At 38.2% G+C, this 20,318-nt stretch overlaps 1 protein-coding gene across 1 annotated transcript in view; it reads right to left on the bottom strand.

Moving 5' to 3' along the window:
- Window positions 1–4,059: 4,059 nt before the first annotated feature.
- DARS1 (aspartyl-tRNA synthetase 1) overlaps window positions 4,060–20,318 on the bottom strand; it is a 36,877-nt gene continuing 20,618 nt past the window's right edge. The window contains exons 7-16 of the mRNA XM_066553856.1: window positions 20,178–20,237; window positions 12,246–12,357; window positions 10,349–10,483; window positions 9,384–9,531; window positions 8,318–8,464; window positions 7,273–7,315; window positions 6,544–6,624; window positions 5,945–6,056; window positions 5,493–5,564; window positions 4,060–4,700 (exon numbers count right to left, since the gene is read on the bottom strand). Coding sequence (XP_066409953.1) covers window positions 4,609–4,700; window positions 5,493–5,564; window positions 5,945–6,056; window positions 6,544–6,624; window positions 7,273–7,315; window positions 8,318–8,464; window positions 9,384–9,531; window positions 10,349–10,483; window positions 12,246–12,357; window positions 20,178–20,237 — 1,002 coding nt within the window. The 3' untranslated portion in view covers window positions 4,060–4,608. The remainder of the gene's footprint in view (window positions 4,701–5,492; window positions 5,565–5,944; window positions 6,057–6,543; window positions 6,625–7,272; window positions 7,316–8,317; window positions 8,465–9,383; window positions 9,532–10,348; window positions 10,484–12,245; window positions 12,358–20,177; window positions 20,238–20,318) is intronic.

Here is a 20,318-nt window from a genome sequence, read left to right on the forward strand (position 1 = left end):
TGCCGCTGCCCCGGCCCGACCCCACAGCGGTTCGCGCCACGCCGCGTACCACGTGGGCCGCGCGCCCGCCGCGCCGGCCAATCGGCGCCCGCTGTGCCGCAGAGCCCCGCCCGCCACGGCCGTTTTCGCGCCAAAGGCGAGGGGCGGGCAGGGCTGAGGGTGGACTCTGAGGAGGCGGCCGGGGCAGCGGCCGGCACCAGCGTCCCGCCCCGAGCTGCGCCGCCAGGGACAGCGAACGGGGCCGGTCCTGGGCTTGTCAGCGACCTGCTCACTGCTGCGGGCGGCTTAGAGCTGTGCCAGAGCAGTACAATCCTTCCCATTAAGAAACAGAGGCATAGAATGCTAAGAGGCTGTAAGGGACCTTAAAGATCATCTAGTCCCAACCCACCTCCCACTCGACCGTGGAGCTCAGGGGCTTATATCCAGCCTGGTCTTGAACCCTGTCAGGGATGAGGAATCCACAACCCCCCTGAGCAACCTCTTCCACTGTCTCACCATGCTCACAGTGAAGAATTTCTTCCTAGTATCTCACTTAAATTCCCCTTTCCCAATGCATGTCCATTCCCCTTGTCCTGTCACTACAGTTCTTGACAAAGAGTCTTCCCTGTAGCCCCTTAAAATACTGGAAGCTTGCTATGAGTTCTCCACACAACCTTCTTTTCTCCAGGCTAAACATCCCCAACTTTCTCAGCCTGTCTTTGCAGGTGAGGAGCTCCATTCCTTTTATCAACTCTTGTAGACTTGCTCCAACAGTTTCATGTCCTTCTTATGCTGGGGATGCCAGAACCATAGGCCTGGAGGTGTCAGCTATGGGCAGCTTCAGCAGAGCAGCTGCAGTGAAGCTTCCACACAACATTGCTTTCCCCACGAAGAAATCAGCTATGGTGGCTGGAGTTAAAATTACTGTGGTGTGGCCAGGGCACCGCTGAAGAATGCCCAAGCCAGGGAATCCCCACCATGTGAACAGGAGGCACTTGGGCAGCTGCTCACAGAGGAGACCCACGCCATGGAGCATCTCCAGCTTCTGAAGAACTGGCCCAGGTGGAAAGGGTGTAAACTACACCAGGTGAGGGTCTGGACACAGTCTGGACACTTGGCTCCTCATTGGCACCACTGCAGGATGGTTGAAGGCAACATTTGCCAAGCGGTGCCATGGCTGACAGCCATTCCCGAATGGCAGCTGCTGGCACACGGTGCCTGCCAGCAGGAACCGCTTCAACATCTATGAAAAATTGCTTACAATTGCTCTGCCACCTGTAAAGTCATTAATCTCTGCCTAAACTGGAATTTTGGTGTAATTATAGCAGTTAAGGGCTCTTTCTCAGTTTTGAAACCCTTTCAGAAGTGCCAGCAGCAGCAGCCTCCTGCAGCAGTGTTTGTTCATGTCACAGCACACTTGCCATATAACAAACAGAGACTTAACTGCAAAATAGTAAGTGAGAGATTGTAGAACTAATTTGGTAATTTTTAAAACACTTGTGAGTAAATTCCATTTTTTGTGAGATAATACTTGGAAAAATGCACACAGTTGGTTGTGAGATTTGTTTTAAAAGAAATAATCCATCCTTCTCTCAAAAAAGAATCTACAATTACCCAAAGAAGAAACAATAAATAATTAAAATACGTTTGGGGAAGTTTCTGGAACCCCAGTGTGAACCCGAGTCCATGGCAGCCATATGGTGTTCCACAATGGATATAGTCAAGGCATTCTCCTCCATCCTTTACTTTCACATTGAGTGGTGTCCAATATGCCTGGAATTGACAGGCACCAGGTGAAAGCACCAAGTTTTCCTGCTTTTTTTCTTCCCTTCCTCCTGCCCTGGCCCAGTGGGCAGGGAGCAAGCAGCTGTGAGGTGCAGCCCACCAGGGTTATCCCAGCAGGTGTGGGCAGCCATGGGGAGCCAGGCCTGCATTTGGCTGCCAAAAGAACAGCCTGAGTCCTCTTTCCCACTGGGCAGAATCAGACAGCTCAGTGAACACAGATGGGTTTTCAGAGGGAAATGGTGCAGTTAAACTTCAGAAGCAAACTGAAGCTTTGTGTTTGTTCTGAGCAGACTCCCTGGCTACCCTAAACAATATGCTTTATAGTTCCTTAAAACACTGCACTATTGTAATTACCATCTGTATATAATGAAAGAAAACAAAACCAAAACCATTTTACCTGGTGAAGAAGCAGCAGCAATGTGGATTCCTTGTAAACTGGTAAACTTCCTGCAAGTTACTGGAAATAAAGGACAGTACATGTTTTACTTTTCCAGAACTATTGCAGCAGACTTGAAACCTATCAAAACACCATAAAGGTCTTCTAGACCTCTATTATTTGCAGGGTTTCAAACTAAGTTCTAGCACTGTGCAGCTCCCACTAAAGTATCCTGTTAAGATGACATTTAGGACAAATGCTTTTTGTATTTTGATTTATGATCATAATTATTTTCTGTTAGCTAAGAAAGGCTGCATGAATGGATTGAGCAGACAAAGGAATCAGGGCTTCCATCCGAATTCTTGTTCTTGTGCAGTTACTGTGAATAAATGAAGGTACAGCATGAGTTTGAATAACTCCTAAAATAGTTGGTATAAGCACAGTTGTTACAGGCATGTATGCACAAAACTTGCTGCCGAATCTAGAGCAAGAAACAGCACCCAGGATATTTTTTTGTAGACAGGAAATTTAAGTCTGTAATTTTGCTCCTGGTTAGAAGAATGCACATCCGAAGTGGAATATATTACCAGTTCTGTATGAACAAAGGTAATTAAATTAAATTCATTCCAGTTGGCTTAGCTAAGTAAACAACTATTTTGAAACTTGGATTCATCAGTAGTAAATCTGTGACAATCAGCTGTGTTTATAATCCACTTAGCTTTGCAAAGTGTACAACTGGTTACAGTGTAAGATTTTCAAGTTAATAATTTGGGGAAGATTCCACAGTAAATTAATTACAACAAATTCATAAGCAAAGCTGCTAAGTGTTATTCCTTGAATTGTATGACTTCTAAACAAAGTTTAACTTCTAAATTCCAGTACTTTACCTGACTGACCTTTAGTATGATTGTTTTCTAATGGAGAACTCTCGTCATAAGACATTAAAATTAAGTCTTGTTCAATGGCAGCTGCAAAGATGATTTGCCCTTTTGTGAAACTCTACACAATTTATACACAGCCTCACTGACCTTTCTGTAGCATAACCAGTATGTGACTTCTCTGACATTTAAAAATCAAGGTAGCAACAATAACACAGACTATCCACACCGTACCTCCTACTGAAAGCTTGATCATATAAAATGTTAAACAAAAATTAGGTCAGGAACTACAAATATGTATGAATATTAGAACAACTATTGCAGTACCCAAGTCAGGAATTTAATCTTTTGCTCTTTGGTAGCAACACTTACAAAATGGTTTAAATTTGAAAACCAACTCTCAGATGCAGTCTACAAAAGGAAGTTTCAGTTCACTGGTGCCTCTCCAAATGCAGGGAACATTCTCTGGCTTGGGAGGAGGAGGATGACAAGAAGTAGCTTTGTGCACTGCTGCAAATTGAGGAGTTCAAGTAAATGAATAATCTGAGAAAAAGTATGGCTAGAAAGAATTTCAGAAGTACTCTGACTTACAGAAACACTCAATTTCTCTAAGTGTACAAAGTTGGGCCATTCACAGCATTTATAAATTAAAAAAAACCACCCTGAAATAGATTGGCTTACATAATTTAGGTTTTTTTTCCTTTGGTAGAAGATGCATGAAATCCTTGTTTTGTTTATCAGAGGCTGGGTCAGGCAGGAAAACACATGACTTGCTCTCAAGCTGACTACCCATTTATTTTCTGAGAATATTATATATCCTTTGTGTATTCCATGAGAATGTGTAAACTTGCAACCATTCTCAAATAGTTACATAAAATAAAGACCAAGCCTATGGCTTTTACACAACTTTCAAAAAAATGGGGAGAAAATAGAAAATAAATTTAAACTTCAGACAGTTATTACATCAGTAAAAAAAAACAACCAAAAAAAGCCTTATTGATTCATTATTTTGTGAGGATACAAAGAAAAAACCCAGACAGATTTGTATCTAATTTACTTTGAGAGCTTTATTTCAACCTATTTTAACAACTTCTTATGAAGATTTCTTGTTAAGAACATTCTCACCTGCTTCCCCTACCTGACACTCATGTAAATTATCAACTGGCTGGTTCTCCAGAGTTTTAAATTGCAAGCATCCAGTCACTTTATCTTGGAGCCAGTACTTCAGAATATTCAATCTTGCTGACATAAGTGGAAAATGCAAAATGGTTATTGCATAATTTATTAAAATGTTTAGAAAAATGATACAATTTAATGTGGCACTAAAACACTAATTCAAAGTATCCCATTTTCATTAAAAACATGTAGTTGGCAATACAAAGAGTCTTGATCTGTTAAAATATTTCCCTTTAAATAAACAACTAAGGATAAAAAAAATTACTGTGGCACTTAATAAAGGAGAATTTTGTTTTTAATTGCATATCATAATGCTCAAATCAATCAATACACGTTCATCAGCAGCAGGGGCTATGCCTGCAGTCAGATCCTGTTTGCAGGGCAGAGCATTCCCAACTCTCAGAGCAGCTCCTGTCAGGGCGTCAGGCGTTTGGGATCCCTCGGGAACATGGAGGTCTGACGGACGTTGTGCAGCCCCAGGTACAGCATGGTTACCCTCTCCAGCCCTACAGCACATGAAAACAGCCCATCAGCACCAAGAGCCTTTGTTCAAAACCCCAAAGGAGCTGCAGGTCCTTCCCAGCTGGAGCCAGCCTCACACAGCCCATCAGGCAGGCACTTCCTAACCTTTGGGGCTATAAGCACCCCAGCCATGATGGGTGGAACCCAGATGCACACTTGTTTTTCCACACAGCTCCTAAGTTAAGGTTTCCACCTGGAACAGCTTGAACCCAGCATTAATTCTCACAGCATCTCCTGTTTGGTGGGTACTTTGCCATGAAGACCATCTACTCTGAAGAAAAGATGCAACTTCAGCTTCCTTGATGTCATTCTGACTGCCCTAAATTATTTTGGATTACCTGCAAATGTTGCATGATCTCAAACAGATGAAGATCATCAAATACACAGAGACCAGTGGCTGCTGGTATGAGGATGACTTTGATAAGTCCATACATAATACACTATTTTCTTGCTTCCTTAAATTTTCCTCAGAGGTCAAATTTGAAAGTGATGTGCCAGGCTAGGGATCACTTTTCTTGTGATCACCTTCTTTTTAAACTCACCAGACTGTGCCATCAGTATTCTGCCTATTTATTTTATGATGATCTTTGAATTTGAACTTCTCTCCTTAAATTCTCCAGGAAAAAAGCCCCACAAATACTGACCTAAGTAAAGGTCACTATTTGTGACCTCATATAGCAACCTAACAAGGTCACTACTCAGAATTTTATACTGAGCTCTGCTTGGGACTGAGCAGTTTAAGTTAAGCTCAGGCTAAACAAAAACCAGATACTCACCTATTCCACCACCTGCGTGTGGAGGTGCACCAAACCGAAAGGAGTCAATATAAGCCTTTATTTTCTCCAAATCTAGAAAAAAAAAAAATTGGTTTCTCACCTGCTCAATGAACCCTAAGCCAAACAGACAAGTGAATGAAGGACTAAAAGAACAACAAAAAAATTGCAAACTAACAAGCATGATTTTACTCATTGAACATGTAAATTGTCCAGAGCTATCTAGAATTTATGACTGTAACAGTTTTATGATATAATTTTATTAATAACTATTCAACAAGGTGTTGCTGGAAGACTCAGTAGTTTCTTAATACCTCACTCTAGATGGTTAAACACAATTAAATGGTTTAACAGAACTCTGATTTTACCACTCATATAACAAATTCTACCCCAAATTCTTCCTGTAAAGGACACAAATCAAGTCAGGACTTATGTTCTTTTAAATTGCTTGTTACCAATGCCATGATGCTTGGCTCTTTCTGTCAGCAGCTGGGGGTCATGAATTCTCTGAGCTCCAGACAAGATCTCTTCCCCTCTCATGAACATGTCATATGAGTTAGAGGTTTTCTGGAAACACAAAAAGGAGTTTATTTCCTACCTACAGTTCCACAGTTTGCAAATATTTACCTCTCGATAACTTAATTTTCTGATATCCAAAGCTGTTAAAAAAGCCAATTTTTGCCTAAAGTGTCTGCTGCCCTGGAAGAACGTTTCTGCCAATTTTCAGTGATGGCAGCAGTGTTTGACCATGGAGATCTCTTCATAAAGCTCTCCTAGTTTTTGCTCATTTCTTTCTGGTATGTTTGCACCAGTGAAGAGTAACTGAAAACATTTGACAAGTCATGTAACCCTGACCTGCTCTTGTTATCATAATTTTAATTATAGCAAGGCTGGAACTAAATGATCTTTAAGGTCCCTTCCAACCCACACCATTCAATGATTTTGTGGTCATATTAATACACTTTATCTGTATTATCAAGTTATTGCTACATGGAATAATTGAAACTAAAAAAAAGAAAAAATCCCACTGAGAACAACAAGGAATTTTACTTACAGGGTTGGCTGGGTCTGGCATTGTATAAAAAGGCCTCACAGCAAGAGGATATTTGTCAAGAATGTAGAAGTCTGTGTCGTACTGTATAAGTAATTTAGAATAGTTAATACAAGAGAAAACTACATAAAAAACAAATTACAAGAGAAAGACAGAACCAATGAATCTTTGAAATAAAATTAAAACAAATTTCCCAAGAGGTTCCCACAATATAGTCTAAGTTATCAATAAAAGTGGTGCATTCTTTCTCAGTTTTTCAATACTATTTCTAGTGAAACTTACAAATGTTGAACAGTAAAATGTGTTGCTGTAACACATTTTGCTGTAACACAATGTGGGGTTTTTCCCCCCAAAGGTCTCATCTTCTCCTATAGATTTTGTTAGAATCTGGTTTGCTTTTTGCTTTTCTTTTAAAGTCTCCTAAGAAGTGGCTTTGGAACATACTAGCCTGTTTGGTGTCCTCAGTACAACATATGATAGAAATAAATATAAAAGATTGAAAGTGGTTTGAAACAGCTTATTAACGACAAAGACAAAACTGATGGTAAATGAAATACACAGCACCAAAATAGGAATGCAGTCAATTAAAAAATGGCACTAACCAACTCTTCACAACTTCTGCATGTTCTGAGGTACTGTTTACATGTAGGTATTTACACCAACCCTGTGACTCTCCATAGTATCAGGTTTCAGATTCAGTGACAAATTTATTTACTCTAAAATAATTGTTACCTTTTCCTTTACCAGGCGTCCCAGGAGCTTTTCATTAGGTGTGCTGAAAAAGATTATCATCATTAAAATGAAATGATTTAAACTTGTACTGATGATATACTTCACAAAGCCCAAAATATTACAGCTACAGAGCTGCTGCACCCTGACCCTTAGAAAATCTAGCACTTGTTTCTGACTGTTCTGGGTTGTGCACACAGAAATTGCAAAATAAAGTATGTTTATTTGTTTCTAAATACTTGGTATTGGTCCTAGAAATCCCATAAATTAACTGACACCTAAAAATACTCTTGCTCTAAATGTAACTTCTTCCTAGTTACCATATTCTGATTACTAAAGAAGTGTGTACTCTATTTCCTATTGCCATACATCTTGTGTCTGACACAGTAAGTGAGAACCACATGAACATTTGTTGAGGAAATGATTTTCCTCCATCAAACTCTTATGATGGAAACTTTTTTGGTGCACAGATCATTTAACTTAAAATCACAAATTTTAGGACCCTAATAGTCCTGGATATATTATGGAGAAGAACAGAAATGTTTTAATTCATTAAATGTCCTTAGTAATGTTTATATTAAACTGCTAATTAAACCATCTCTCAGTAAATCAATGGGAATTCATCAAGATTGTTTAATCATTTTCCTGAGAGATGGAAAAAAGAAATGGAAAGGTGTTACTTAAAAGAAAGACCTTAAGGCAGCAGCATCTTTTTGTTTAATCCTATTCAAAGAGATGTGACAATTCACGTGAAGGACTGCAATTGCTGGACAAACAAACACTTCTCTTCCTTAGAAGGTTCAAGTTGCTCTCACTTTATGTTGACAGTTATTTTTTGTCAGATTTCACAGTTTGTACCTATAGTCTACGTTAAAAGAAAGGATTATTTTCATATCCATTCATTTACTTGTCAAGAGATCTGCACAGAAGTGCTGTTTATTCCTCTAAAAGCTGTGGCTCCTTATTGAGGGCTGTCAGGTGCTCAGTACAAAAGTGACACTTCACTGCCACTTTGCCAAGACTGACACAGTTACATCCTGTCAAGTACCTGAGATCCTCTTCATCACCCATCTCCACACCAGCCTCCCGAAGCATGGCCACACCTTCACGGTATTCCAGCCTCAGAGTTGGCTCCAAAAACTTAAATGGCTCACATGGGAACTGTTTGCTCACTGTCTGAATTTCAGTTTGGAATCTACAGATAAAGAAACAAGAACAAAAGCCAAATACAAAATAGTCAAGAACTTGCACCTAGTAATGATTTTGTGATTTTGCCACAAGAGGTCCCTCTTGCAACATAAAACCTGTATTAAAACCACTTCAGGAGAAATTCTGTAATGAATTGTCTCAACAAAGTTAATGCATCTACTTCACTAATGTTAATATTTTACTACTACTTCTGTTTAATCCCTCTTGTAGGAAATAATCGACTCGGTCAAATTTTCACAGTAAAGACACCGAAATCACCCCTTAGATGTGCAGTATTTACCTGGGTTCTTTTTTGATTTGAGTAATATTCAAATATATACAAGAAATTTCCTTCTGGACAGACAAAGATTTGCATATCTGCTGGCAAAACAGTCTAATTTGTAAGCAAATGGACACCACTTCCTAAACGTCTAGCCTGACTTTTTAATGAGTTAGACTGTGAATAATGGAAAATAATCCTTGCTGTTATCATGGAACAAATGCAGGCTGGTCGAATCACTTTTATTCAAGAAAACTTTCTTATATAGTAAATATTAAAATAATTTTTGAAACAGACCAATCTACCAGTAGTGGCAAAAAAAGAAGGACATTTTAAATTAAGGATGGATCAATTATCTCAGGAAGTGCTTTCAACAGCAGGCAGCAAGTTTCTTAGTGCAAGCCAGCATGCTCCAGGAGATGCTAAAAGTAGTTTACTGGCCTATGGCTTCAGTGAACCTTAGAAGTCAGGCACAAAGAAGTAGTTAAGAGCAAAGCAAAAATCTGTTTCAAAGTTGTGTTGTAAATCAGATTACCAATGATTATCTGATAAACTGAGGACAAAAGGCTGGTCTACTTCATTCCACAGTGCAAGAGATGTCAAACAAAGAAAGTTGCTCATTAAAAGAAGGAAATGCTTTTATTACCTTTCCTGAAGCCCTTTGAATATCTGCACCAAGGTATCTGCAATCTCATCTACCACTTCATGATAGTGATAATTAAAAGCCATTTCAATATCCAGACCAACAAACTCAGTCAGGTGTCTGTGTGTATTGGAGTCCTCAGCTCTAAATACTGTAAAATTAAACAACAGAAATTCTAACTGACCTGAAATTATCATTTCAGTTGGAAAAATAACAATCATCATTTGGATTAGAAAGACACAAATATAACTAACAACCTCAGAGCACCATTTGTAACAGTGACAGCATTGCTGCAGCTGTGGTACAGACAGACACAACCCACAGAGAGGCAGTGTCTCTGCTTAGATGGACAAACTTGAGTGGAAAAAACAGACAAGCTTTTAAGTACACAAGAACTTTCAGATTTGAAAACTGCCTTTTTCAGAGGAAATGGACTTGTAGAGTGCGTGTCTTCTGGGATAGGTACGAGTCTAATATAAACACATCTTCCCACAAACCATGACTCATCTGTTAGCGATTAACAAGAAATTTGACCTTCTGAATTACCTGGAATTTTTTTCTTTTGTTTTGTTTTATACATTGTCATTGACTTGCTTTCAGCATTTAGAGGTTAGGTATCTTTAAACCACTTGAAGTCTTTGAAGAAAACGATTGTATTACCACTTAAAGAAGCCATGTCCTATCAGCATTTAATAAACAGAGCATAGGACTGGAAATCATTCCTTTTTTAGTATTTACTGACAATTAAAAGTAAGCTTGTTCTCAGTAATGTTGTTCGGTACATATACAGCAACTTCTGTGCCAACTTTACTGTCATCAGTTGCCTCAACTGAAATTTGGTTTGGCAAGTGAAACTACAGCAAGTGAAACTATTCAAAGCTTTAGTGTGTGTGTGTTATCTTACTTGTACCACAGGTGCTAAAACCAGGGCACACTTCACACGTTGCATAAAACCAAGCTTTTCTTACCTGGCCCAACGCAGAACACCTTTTCAAAGTCAGCACATATACACATCTGCTTATACAGCTGTGGGGACTGAGCCAGGTAGGCACTGGTTTTGAAGTAGGATACAGTAAATACATTGGCTCCTCCTTCACTGGCAGCTAGAAAGCAAGTGCTTTTATAAGGAATTATTGTAATGAAATGAAGCAGTTATTATAATAAAAATGTAAAAAAATCAGTTAGAGGTAGAATGATAGATTATTGGTCTTTTAAAGATCAGAAAGAGATTTTTCTTCAAAACATACTAGAGGAAAAAGATATATTTGCATCCATCCATTCATGCCAAGGTAAATTTTGCAGCTCAGGATTGTCATACCTTGCCTTGAATTTCTGCAAATTTAGCTGCTTAAATGTTCCTATTTCAGCTGACCTTCACCTTAGAGTGAGAACAGCAGAGAACACATATCTGTACTAACACATCTACCTTCACCCCCACATTTCTGTGGAAACCAATCTCTGACAGTGGCTCAGGCTGCCAGGGGTTCAGTGCAGAGCCTGAGGCCCAAGTGCATATCCTGTTTTGCCAGGACCATCCTCTGTAACTGAAGGCACAAATATCTCTCACAGCCAATCCCAGATTTACCAGAGGGCATGAGCCAAAGCTATAAAGCTTTTTCTCAGTTTGAGGCAATTTTCATAGATAGCTATAGGAACAAGGATCACATGCATTTCCCTTACTGCAAAGCACCTACCAAAACCGCATCACTTCACCTTGCCAATTCCCAGTGTGTGACATGAGAGGTGCAGTGGCCTAACACAGGTAACTTTTAAAAACCTCAAATCTTAAAACAGTTATGATGTTTAAATTGGAAATTTAGTAAGGATTGCATTGACTTGACTTAGTTAATTTTACAAAATACAGTCTCATCCAAACAATGGGATGCTTGCTTGCCTCCAATGGGACACTGCACACTTCCTCAAAGGTCCTACAAAACTGCCTGGAAGGCTTTTAGCACTTCATACTATACAACTATCTCTATAAGAAAAAGTCATGCAATCTTCTAGTTCAATGACACTTTTCATGTGTCATTGAAAGACCAGCTGCTTACATGCATTTTGTTAAAAAGCTCACTTTTTATCTCAATCAAGAGATGTCTTCCAAAATATAAATACAGAAGCATAAAATTCTGTAAGCAAGATGTGCACTTTATGAGTGTACATACAATAACACAGTAACACAAATGTTCTGCTCTGATTTTCCATGCCATGTATCTAAGTGGCATCAACAAAACCTCAAAGAGCACCAATAAGATGGAAGGAAAACCTCCATCAGTAAATCAAGCCATTGGACTTCTGAAAATAATACAGCAAATCAAAAGAACTAGAAGTAGTATCTACATTTCAGACTTTAAGGCTGAAGCTGTTATTCCACATTTCCAAAAAGAAAAAGGTCTACCATATTCTATTCTGCCACATTCTAATTGCTAAAGAAGTGACAAATTGTGCCATATAATGGCATCATATTTTATACCACGTTTGTTGCAACATCTTCATGATGGAATATGCTTTTAATCTAAATTAGACTGCGTTTTTTCAATACTGAGAATGGAACAGGCAGTGCTCAACACTGAGAACACTGATCTGAAGAATAATGCATATGATCAGAACGAAACATTCATATGCATTGCAAACTACATCAATCAGGTGTATATATATAATTTTTCTTGTCATTCTTTTAATAGCTTAAGTCAGGAGGAAAGTAAAGACCAACTCTGACACCTGCTAGAAGTTTGCTATGTTGCATCTAGGCTAGAAAGAAAATTTATGTTTTTTAAATAAAAAGTACTAAATTTTTGTCAGATAGGTACACTGAGGAACTACAAAAGAAGCACACCTGTAGCTGCTGGATCACATATACAATACCTGAAATGATTTTGGGAGTCTGAATTTCCACAAATCCCTTGCGAATAAGAGTTTCTCGGAAAAGCTGACAAATACCAGACTGAAGGCAGAAGATTGCCTGACTAGTGGAGGTCTACAAGAAGAAGATAAAATAATGAATCCTATGTTAGTTTTTTCCTGACTCTATTACTTCTTCTGGACAGCTGGAAGGATGAATTCCTTCCCTCAGGAATACCTGATTATTGTATCTGCCTAAACAGTGAGAAGTGTGAATCCATAATTGTCTGTTACACAGAAGGAAACAGGAAAGGAAGTCAGAGAAATTAATTTCAATTTATAGCATATTCAGTTATAAATGAGGCACTACGGTCAATTCTACATTTAAAAAAAACCCCTGATTTATGAGAAGTGCTTCTGCAAATAAAGGTTTTTACAGTAAGAAATTGAATAAAAGTACTAAATATATTAAAAAGCTTTCAGCACATGGAACTAGAACAGCTGCAGAACACAGGAGATGACAAAAGCAAAGCCATTAATAACTTACATAAGGTAGAAACATCTGTCTCTTAAAGGCTACCAAATACAATGCTTTTCATGTAAAAACACAGCCACATCTTAGCCATGTACAACACTGACACAAAAACATCCAAAAGCCAAGGTCTACACTTCCAACATTTAAGCAGCCCAGATAACACCTGTTGATATGAACTGCAGTTCTTCTTTTTTTCACCTTACTTTAAAAGTAAATTTAGCTGAAAACAGAAGCAGATTTAACTGAATTGATAATTTTTTTTTGTTTTGTTTTTTTTTTTTTTTTTGTTTTGTTTTGTTTATGCATGTGAAACAACTGAGCTCCTCATCTGGGTTAGCAAATACCTGCACTAAACATTCCTGGAACACTTTTGGCATAAAGAATAAAACAACCACCTTAGTGACTGTTGCAAAGACTGCAAGGTGTCAGCACTGAAACCATATCTGATTTAGTGCTTTCAGCATCTCAAATGTGACACTGAACAACCTAAAAGGGTACAAAAAAACCAACAAGTTCCTGCAAACGAGCAAGAGAACGGTTCTTTACGACAACCTGCGTCACAACACTGTTTACTTCTCTTTCTGAACAGCACCCAGCTCCTCAGTCAGGGTAAGAAAGGCCTTGTGGGCTTTTTCACATGACTCCTCTAGCAAACCACAAAACAAAAAACCCTCAACCAAAACAAACTATATAAGCAGCCAAATTTAGACAGACAGTCAGTAGAAACGCTGAAATAAGGCTACAGCCATCTTCATCTCTGCAAGATAAAGACATCCCTTTACCAAGAGACCCAAAGAGAAAGTGCAGTAATAATGCAGTTCTGGAGCTGTTTGCAGTTATTTGCTGTTTTAGCTGACCAATGAAATAGTTCATGTGGGTAAGTGGTTGAGACTAGTAAATAATAGCAGTTCTCACTGTCTGATAAACCACACGTCTGATAGACCACAGCCACTACTCAAATTTTCCAAATGAAGGAAATGAGGTTTTGAGCAGCAGTTACAAAAGTACCCTACAAGTTTTTCACCTTTTTCACATTGGTCTCCCAGAATGAGACATATGGTAAGATTCTGCCTGAGTTATGGGCATAATTTGGCATTGTTATATCCAAGTACCAGGATGATTCAAAGGGCTTTTTTCTTCTTAACCATCTCCTACTTGAAAGATGAAAGAGCTGACAACTTTAAGTCACATTTGAGTTTCCCAATAAAGTTTTTGATAAACTAGACACATCTAAAATTGCTAAGAGAGAAGATGTGTAACATTAACATAAAGCAGCATAGAAACAATGCCTCTTCTACCCTTGGTGTGAACCAACAGCAGTTTCATGCCAGAGCAGATGGTAATGCAGTAGTAAGTCAAACAGCCCCGGGAAAAAAAGAAAACTGGTTGCTAAACCCAGTCTGAAAGCAATTACATGGTTTGACCTAAAACTGTGCACAGAAACACAACCAGCCAATATCCAACACAGCTCTCCAGTAACAAAGGTTGGTCAGGCAGTAACTCCTCCTGTTCTTTGTAAGGATGCAGGACAAGGATTCTGTCTTCCTAAGCCATCTGTAATAGTAAGTTAGGCTTAGAAATAGCATTTATGAAAGCAGCCAAATTCACAGAACTAGACACTGAAGCTTTTATTTAACTGCAGACCAAGAACAAGCAGCAATTCTCCATACCTCAAATTAGATCTGACAAGACCACTCTTCTTTCACCTAAGGTGGCCGAGTTTCAGTGTCCATTCATTCAGAGACTGCCAACATGGATAACTGTTAGGAATTTGTGATACTGCAGCCTCCTTGCAAGAATTAAACAGACCCACAAGACATGTGAGATAACTCCTAAAGAACTCCATCTGACAATTTGCAGTGGAGTCAAATCAATGACCTCAGAAGTTTTATGTGCCACTACGAAGAAAAAACTTTTCTGATTTAATAACATTCTTTGCACTGGTGTGATGTTCAGAACACAAAGAGAACAAATTCATTTGAAGAAAATAATTCAGTAATAGAGATGCTGGTGTATATAGCAATGTTTGTACAATGGAAAGTAACACAGTGACAATTTGAGCTTCCACACTTAGGTACAATACAGCAAACTGAGGACAGACAGCTGTCAAAATTAATCGATTTCTACCTTTGCATTAAAATAAGATTTTGCCATGGCATTCTTCTTGTGTAGTGTTTACTCCAATAGGAACCTTTCCATGTACGTACTGACAAACTAGCTTATCTAAGACTATGGCAAAGATAGTCAATATTGCTTCAAGAATTAATCCAAAACAGAAACAAATTTATGATAATTAAATGCTGTTGCAGTTAACAGTGTTAATATTTTAACTTGGTCTGCAAAGTTAATTTTACAGAAAAACTCATTATTGTCAAAAATCACCTTTGTTACAGACAGCAGAAGAAAAGTTCAGGGAACAATGCTGAAGTATGAGTTTCAGTTATAACCTCGCTTTAATTTCACCTGTGTGTTTATTATTCAGATGCCATGAAAGAAGACATTAATGATAAAACTGAGCACTACAAGCTTATAAAAACATTTATCACTTTTCCTTTGGCATAATTTGCAGTGTCAGAACAACAGGCACGTGCGCTGCCAAATGTTTTTCAGTGGAATTGAGGGCAGTTCACACTACCACGATCATATCTCAGAGAGGTGAGACCGATGCACAGACATGAAAAGTTGTGAACTTTTTTACTTTCTCATCAGCAGAATTTGTTCTGCTCTCATTTTTGCTTTTCTGTTTGCCTGCTGTAGCTACCTATCTTCCACCAAGAAAAACCATAAATGCATAGTTGGCTAATAATGTAATCTATATTCTTTTAAGTAATATACATTATTTTAAATAATGTAACTAATTTTGCAATTCCTCCACTATATCTAGGACAAGTGAAGGTTTTGCTAGGAAACAGAACTTATCAAAAATAACTTTTTTTTTAACCCCAAGGTGACTGAAGTCAACTTTTATTCAAATTTCAGTATTACTTATAGTACAAGAATATATGAGCATGGAGTCTGTAGTCTAAGTGACTGGGACTGTGTATGTACACTCTGCCAAATCATTGCCCACAAGAAAATGTACATTTCATTTTTCATTACAGCTTGGATTCAGTCAGGAAAAACACAGCTTTTGCATTGAGGAAACTGAATCCAACACAATGAAATCAAGCTTGAAGTAATCAAGTATTTGGAAAGAAAGTGCATTAAGATCAGTGTAGAGCTGGATTATCACATAACACAGTCTGACATCCACAAACTACTAAAGACACAGTTTAATGTTAATGCTTTACCCTGAGCAATATAAACAGGGTAATATTGACCCTAAAAAGGCTTTGCTTTGGTTTCAATGAGCTGGGCAATAGCAGACACAATTGTAGCAACAGGACTGCAAAAAGGCTTATCATTCAAGTCACATTTGGACAGACACTGTTGAGATAAAAGTCCTGCTGAACACAAAAAATAAACCAGAGCAAGGACATCAGTAAGGTCCACCATAAACCTGGGTAAATCTGAATTGTTTCTTTCTACAGACTTTTTCACAGACAAACTGAGAAGGAAAACCCAAGAATTAGTGTTTCTTTCACTGGTCTTTTCTTCATTATTTGTTTTAAATAATGTAAAACTGGAGGACCTGAATTGGTATTTTTAAGAAGCAAACTACAAGAACCAGTGTTTCACTGGTCTATTCTTCATTACTTTTCATGTACCACAGAACTTCATGAAATACAGCTTCTGCAGGTCTTTTGCAGACATGGGAAATCTACACATCCCTGAATACTTCAGTGAAACTTAAGAACAGCAGAAAAGTAAAGGTTTAAAAACACAGTCAGTGCTCTCTGTACTTTGCGCTTTTTAACTCTTGTGGTAAGTGAATGGTAAATCAAACATCCCTATGATCAAGTGGTTTGACTTTCATTAAGCCATTGTGAAAAATAGATAGTTGGGTCAACAGTAGTTTCCTCACAGTCACCCATGGTTATGTGAAAGAAAATCTAGTCCATATAAGGACTTTTCTTCTTACCAGCTCTATTTTCTCTAAAACCCCAACTTTTCTGCTCCAAGGGTGTGATCTGTATTTTATGAGTTAACCCACTAGGAATAGGTTCATTCTTCCCCAGTAAACATTCTTTGGAAATTATTTTCAAAGCCCCTTAGCCCTAAATAATCACAATTTTCTCTCCACACCTCACAGTAACAACTACAGTAGTAGCTTGGCATCTTGTCATTTAAGTACTTCCCACCCCCAATCTTAAAAAAACTAAACTATGAAACACTTTTGAGAGATCTTTGTCAGCAAACAAAATGCAAGATTGGTAATGATTCACTGCAATACTCAGTCTATTTCCACATGTACATGTGAGTGGAAGTCTTGCAATCTTTGCAACATACTTTGCATCTTTCATCTCCATTAATGTAATTTCCTTATTATTAATTACACTCCTTGTATTGCATGATAATCAAGCCTTCCTTGGCATACATTATAGCTGGATGGAGTGATGCTATTTTCAGAAATCCAGGTTTTTTCATTCATGTAATAACTGAGTTTCCCAGCTCCACTTCATCATGACTTGGCCCTATCCAGTTAACTCCTTTGTTAATCACTATTTAAAAATAGCTAATTACTTAACTGCTTTAAATACTGTGTTTAAATGGACAAAATTATTTTAGTTGCATACAAACAACTTTTTTTAGTCTGAGCCTAACCAAGATCTATGCATTTAGTTTGGTAAATCTTTCTCAAAATAACAGCGTCCCTATTTTTGATGTCCAGTGACTTCTGTCTTCCTTAAAAAACTGGGACACTGAGGAAACCAGAACAAGATGATACATTTAGCTGTGGCTGGACTTCTTCCCACACTTGTGGGAACAGACATCACAGCATCTCCATTAGAACTATTCTGTTAAAATTTTTCCCTGTTGCCCATGATATGGTTTTCCTAGAAGGAACAGCTGTGGGAACAATGGTTTCAGATAACACATCATGTTTGCAATCCTTCTTAGGACATCCCTACTTATGCAATGCATTTGAAACACTAAAGGCTCTTTGAAGCCCCATTTGTAATCCAGTAGCTCCAATCTACGGAACCAAATCACTGAAAATCAATTACTACTTTCTGGGTTTCTTTGTATTCCTACTCTTGTGATTCCATTACACACAGTGCTTAGGATGCACATATATATATATATAAATGCATGTGTTCTCACTGAAATTTCCCCTTTCTTCATTAAATATCTTTTCTGCTTATTCAGCATTCTCTTTAAAAAAACAGATTAAAATATCATATTTAGAATCTGCTTTTGTTCTGAAACACATAATGAAAGGTGCAACAGAAAAGACACACAGAAATGTGACACAGTCTGAGACAGAAACTTTTCCTGCGCACAGGAGGAAGGCCAAGACAGATACCCAAGCCTAATCATGGGCAAGCTGTGGCCAGATCACAGCCAGCCACAGGTGTATGCAGAGGATGAGAAACAGACGCTGCAGTACTGAGATCTGGCATTCCATCCTGCCATCAATTCTGTGAAAAGCTAACCTGAATTGCTGTTCAGCATGAAACAGGTGCTTAGCACCACACTGCAGCAGCTGCTGAAGCTAAGGAGAAAAGCAGCTTCTTAACACAGAGTTAAGGTTCAGAGCTCAAAACAAGGTGCCAGACATTGCTGAAGAAAAGGTGTCCCAACAGTGGTTGGGACACAGAAGAGGTTACAGCAACATCCACTTATGTCAGCAGTTGCACGCTCCAGGCAGAATACTGACAACTAATGCCCTACTGCTGTACTGACAAAGATATTTCAGAAGTATTGGGATGGTCATGCTGAACTACTGGATGCGTACAGGGGCAGACCCTTAGTCCAGCCCTTTCCATTCCATCTCTTGTGTTCATTCTGGCATGAGTCTTCCTTCTTTTTCCATTACTATTTACCTTCTTAGGCTTTGCTCTGCAGATGCCCTCAACTGCATTACAGTCAAGGTTACCTCCAAGCCATTTTCACTCAGCATTTTTAAATGCTATTTCCCTTTGTATAATTTCTCTGTTCTCTTTGGGCCTCATGACTCCTTTCAGTTTATTATACAGTTGTTTCTTCAATATAATGGATTTTCTTAGGTTTCTCTGGAGTGCTGTTGGTTATTTCTATTCATCACCAGATGTTCAAGTAAAGCCTGCAGTTCAAGCATCCCAGATTTCTCCCTTTCAGTACACTGTCATAGCACTACCATAAGCTGATGATCCTTCAAATGATTTTCACTTTCAATCATTAGTATAGAATTCTTTTCATTAAAGGCCTAATTTAAGACAGATTAAGAGACCAATATGATGAGATACTAAGTACCCTGAAAAGTAACCACAGACTGAAGTTACTCAGTATGGTCCATAAGGTCAAGTGAAAGGCAATTAACTTTGATACAATTGTAAAGTAAAACAATTGACACAAGTAGTTTTAGTTGCTGAAATAAGAACATCAGCTGTTGAAAAGCTGTAAGTCTCTCAGTGCCAGAACTTTTCCAAATTTTCCAGTAAACGACTCTTTTGTTTCATTTCTCAGGTGCAAAGATCGATTTACTAAGAAAATGCCATTATCAAGAACTCTGAAGGCAGTACTAGGTATCAAAAAAAAAATCAGCTAAGTATAGTCTTCATTCAATGTTGATTAAAATGTTATTGTGGAGAGCCTAAAATGGCTAAAAAGCCTAGGAAAAGGCCAAGATGCCTCAAGTCAGTAATGTTTAAATTAGTTACACACTTAAGTGTTAGCTGCTGTTTAATAAAAAAAGAATTAAGTTCTGTAAATAATTTAGTAGAGAGTATTTTGCTGCTGATTAGAAATGGTAAATATATGGAAGGTCTGTGAATTCACAGGTTGAGTCTCTATGACCTGGATAAAGAAAGGTGTTTCAGGAAAAAATAGGAAAATACATGAATGTGGAAACAACAAAGAGAATGAGATTGGTATCATGGCCTGGTACAATTTCTCTGGCAAGGCACACATTACAGCACCTTAACTGCCTGTTAAAACTCAGAACGTCCATCTTATACCTCAAAACCAAGCTCTTTACAGGTTTTGGATAACAAAAACTACATCTGAGAAAAAATGTTGTCTCTAAATTGTCCCTATTCAGTCATCTTTGATTTTTGCAGCTAAACAGCCCAGATGTACACAGCCACATGTCAAATCATCAGTGTTTGCCTTTGAACTACCAATATATGCTCTTTAATTAATGTCAGTAAAGGCGAACATTTAGGATTCAAAAATCCTGTGCTTTTACAATACCACACAAAACCACAAAAACACATTGTTTGTTTTTCTTCTGGCCAACAATACAATTCCATCAAATCCAGGACTTTTACTGCTTTGTGGATTAGAAATATGAAGAATAAACACTTGCAGGCAAGCCTGCAGCACTGCATGTTCCTTACCCTTAGATCAATGATTCTGTTGTCCAGTCTTGTATCTTGGTTTACAGTAGCTCTTCCATCCTAAACAGTCGCACAAAAGCACATAGTGAATACACACACATCCAAAAAATAAACAAAACCAAAACTTCAAAAAACCAAAAT

This window comes from Molothrus aeneus, chromosome 7 (genome assembly GCF_037042795.1).
Source record: "Molothrus aeneus isolate 106 chromosome 7, BPBGC_Maene_1.0, whole genome shotgun sequence".
Classification (NCBI taxonomy): domain Eukaryota; kingdom Metazoa; phylum Chordata; class Aves; order Passeriformes; family Icteridae; genus Molothrus; species Molothrus aeneus.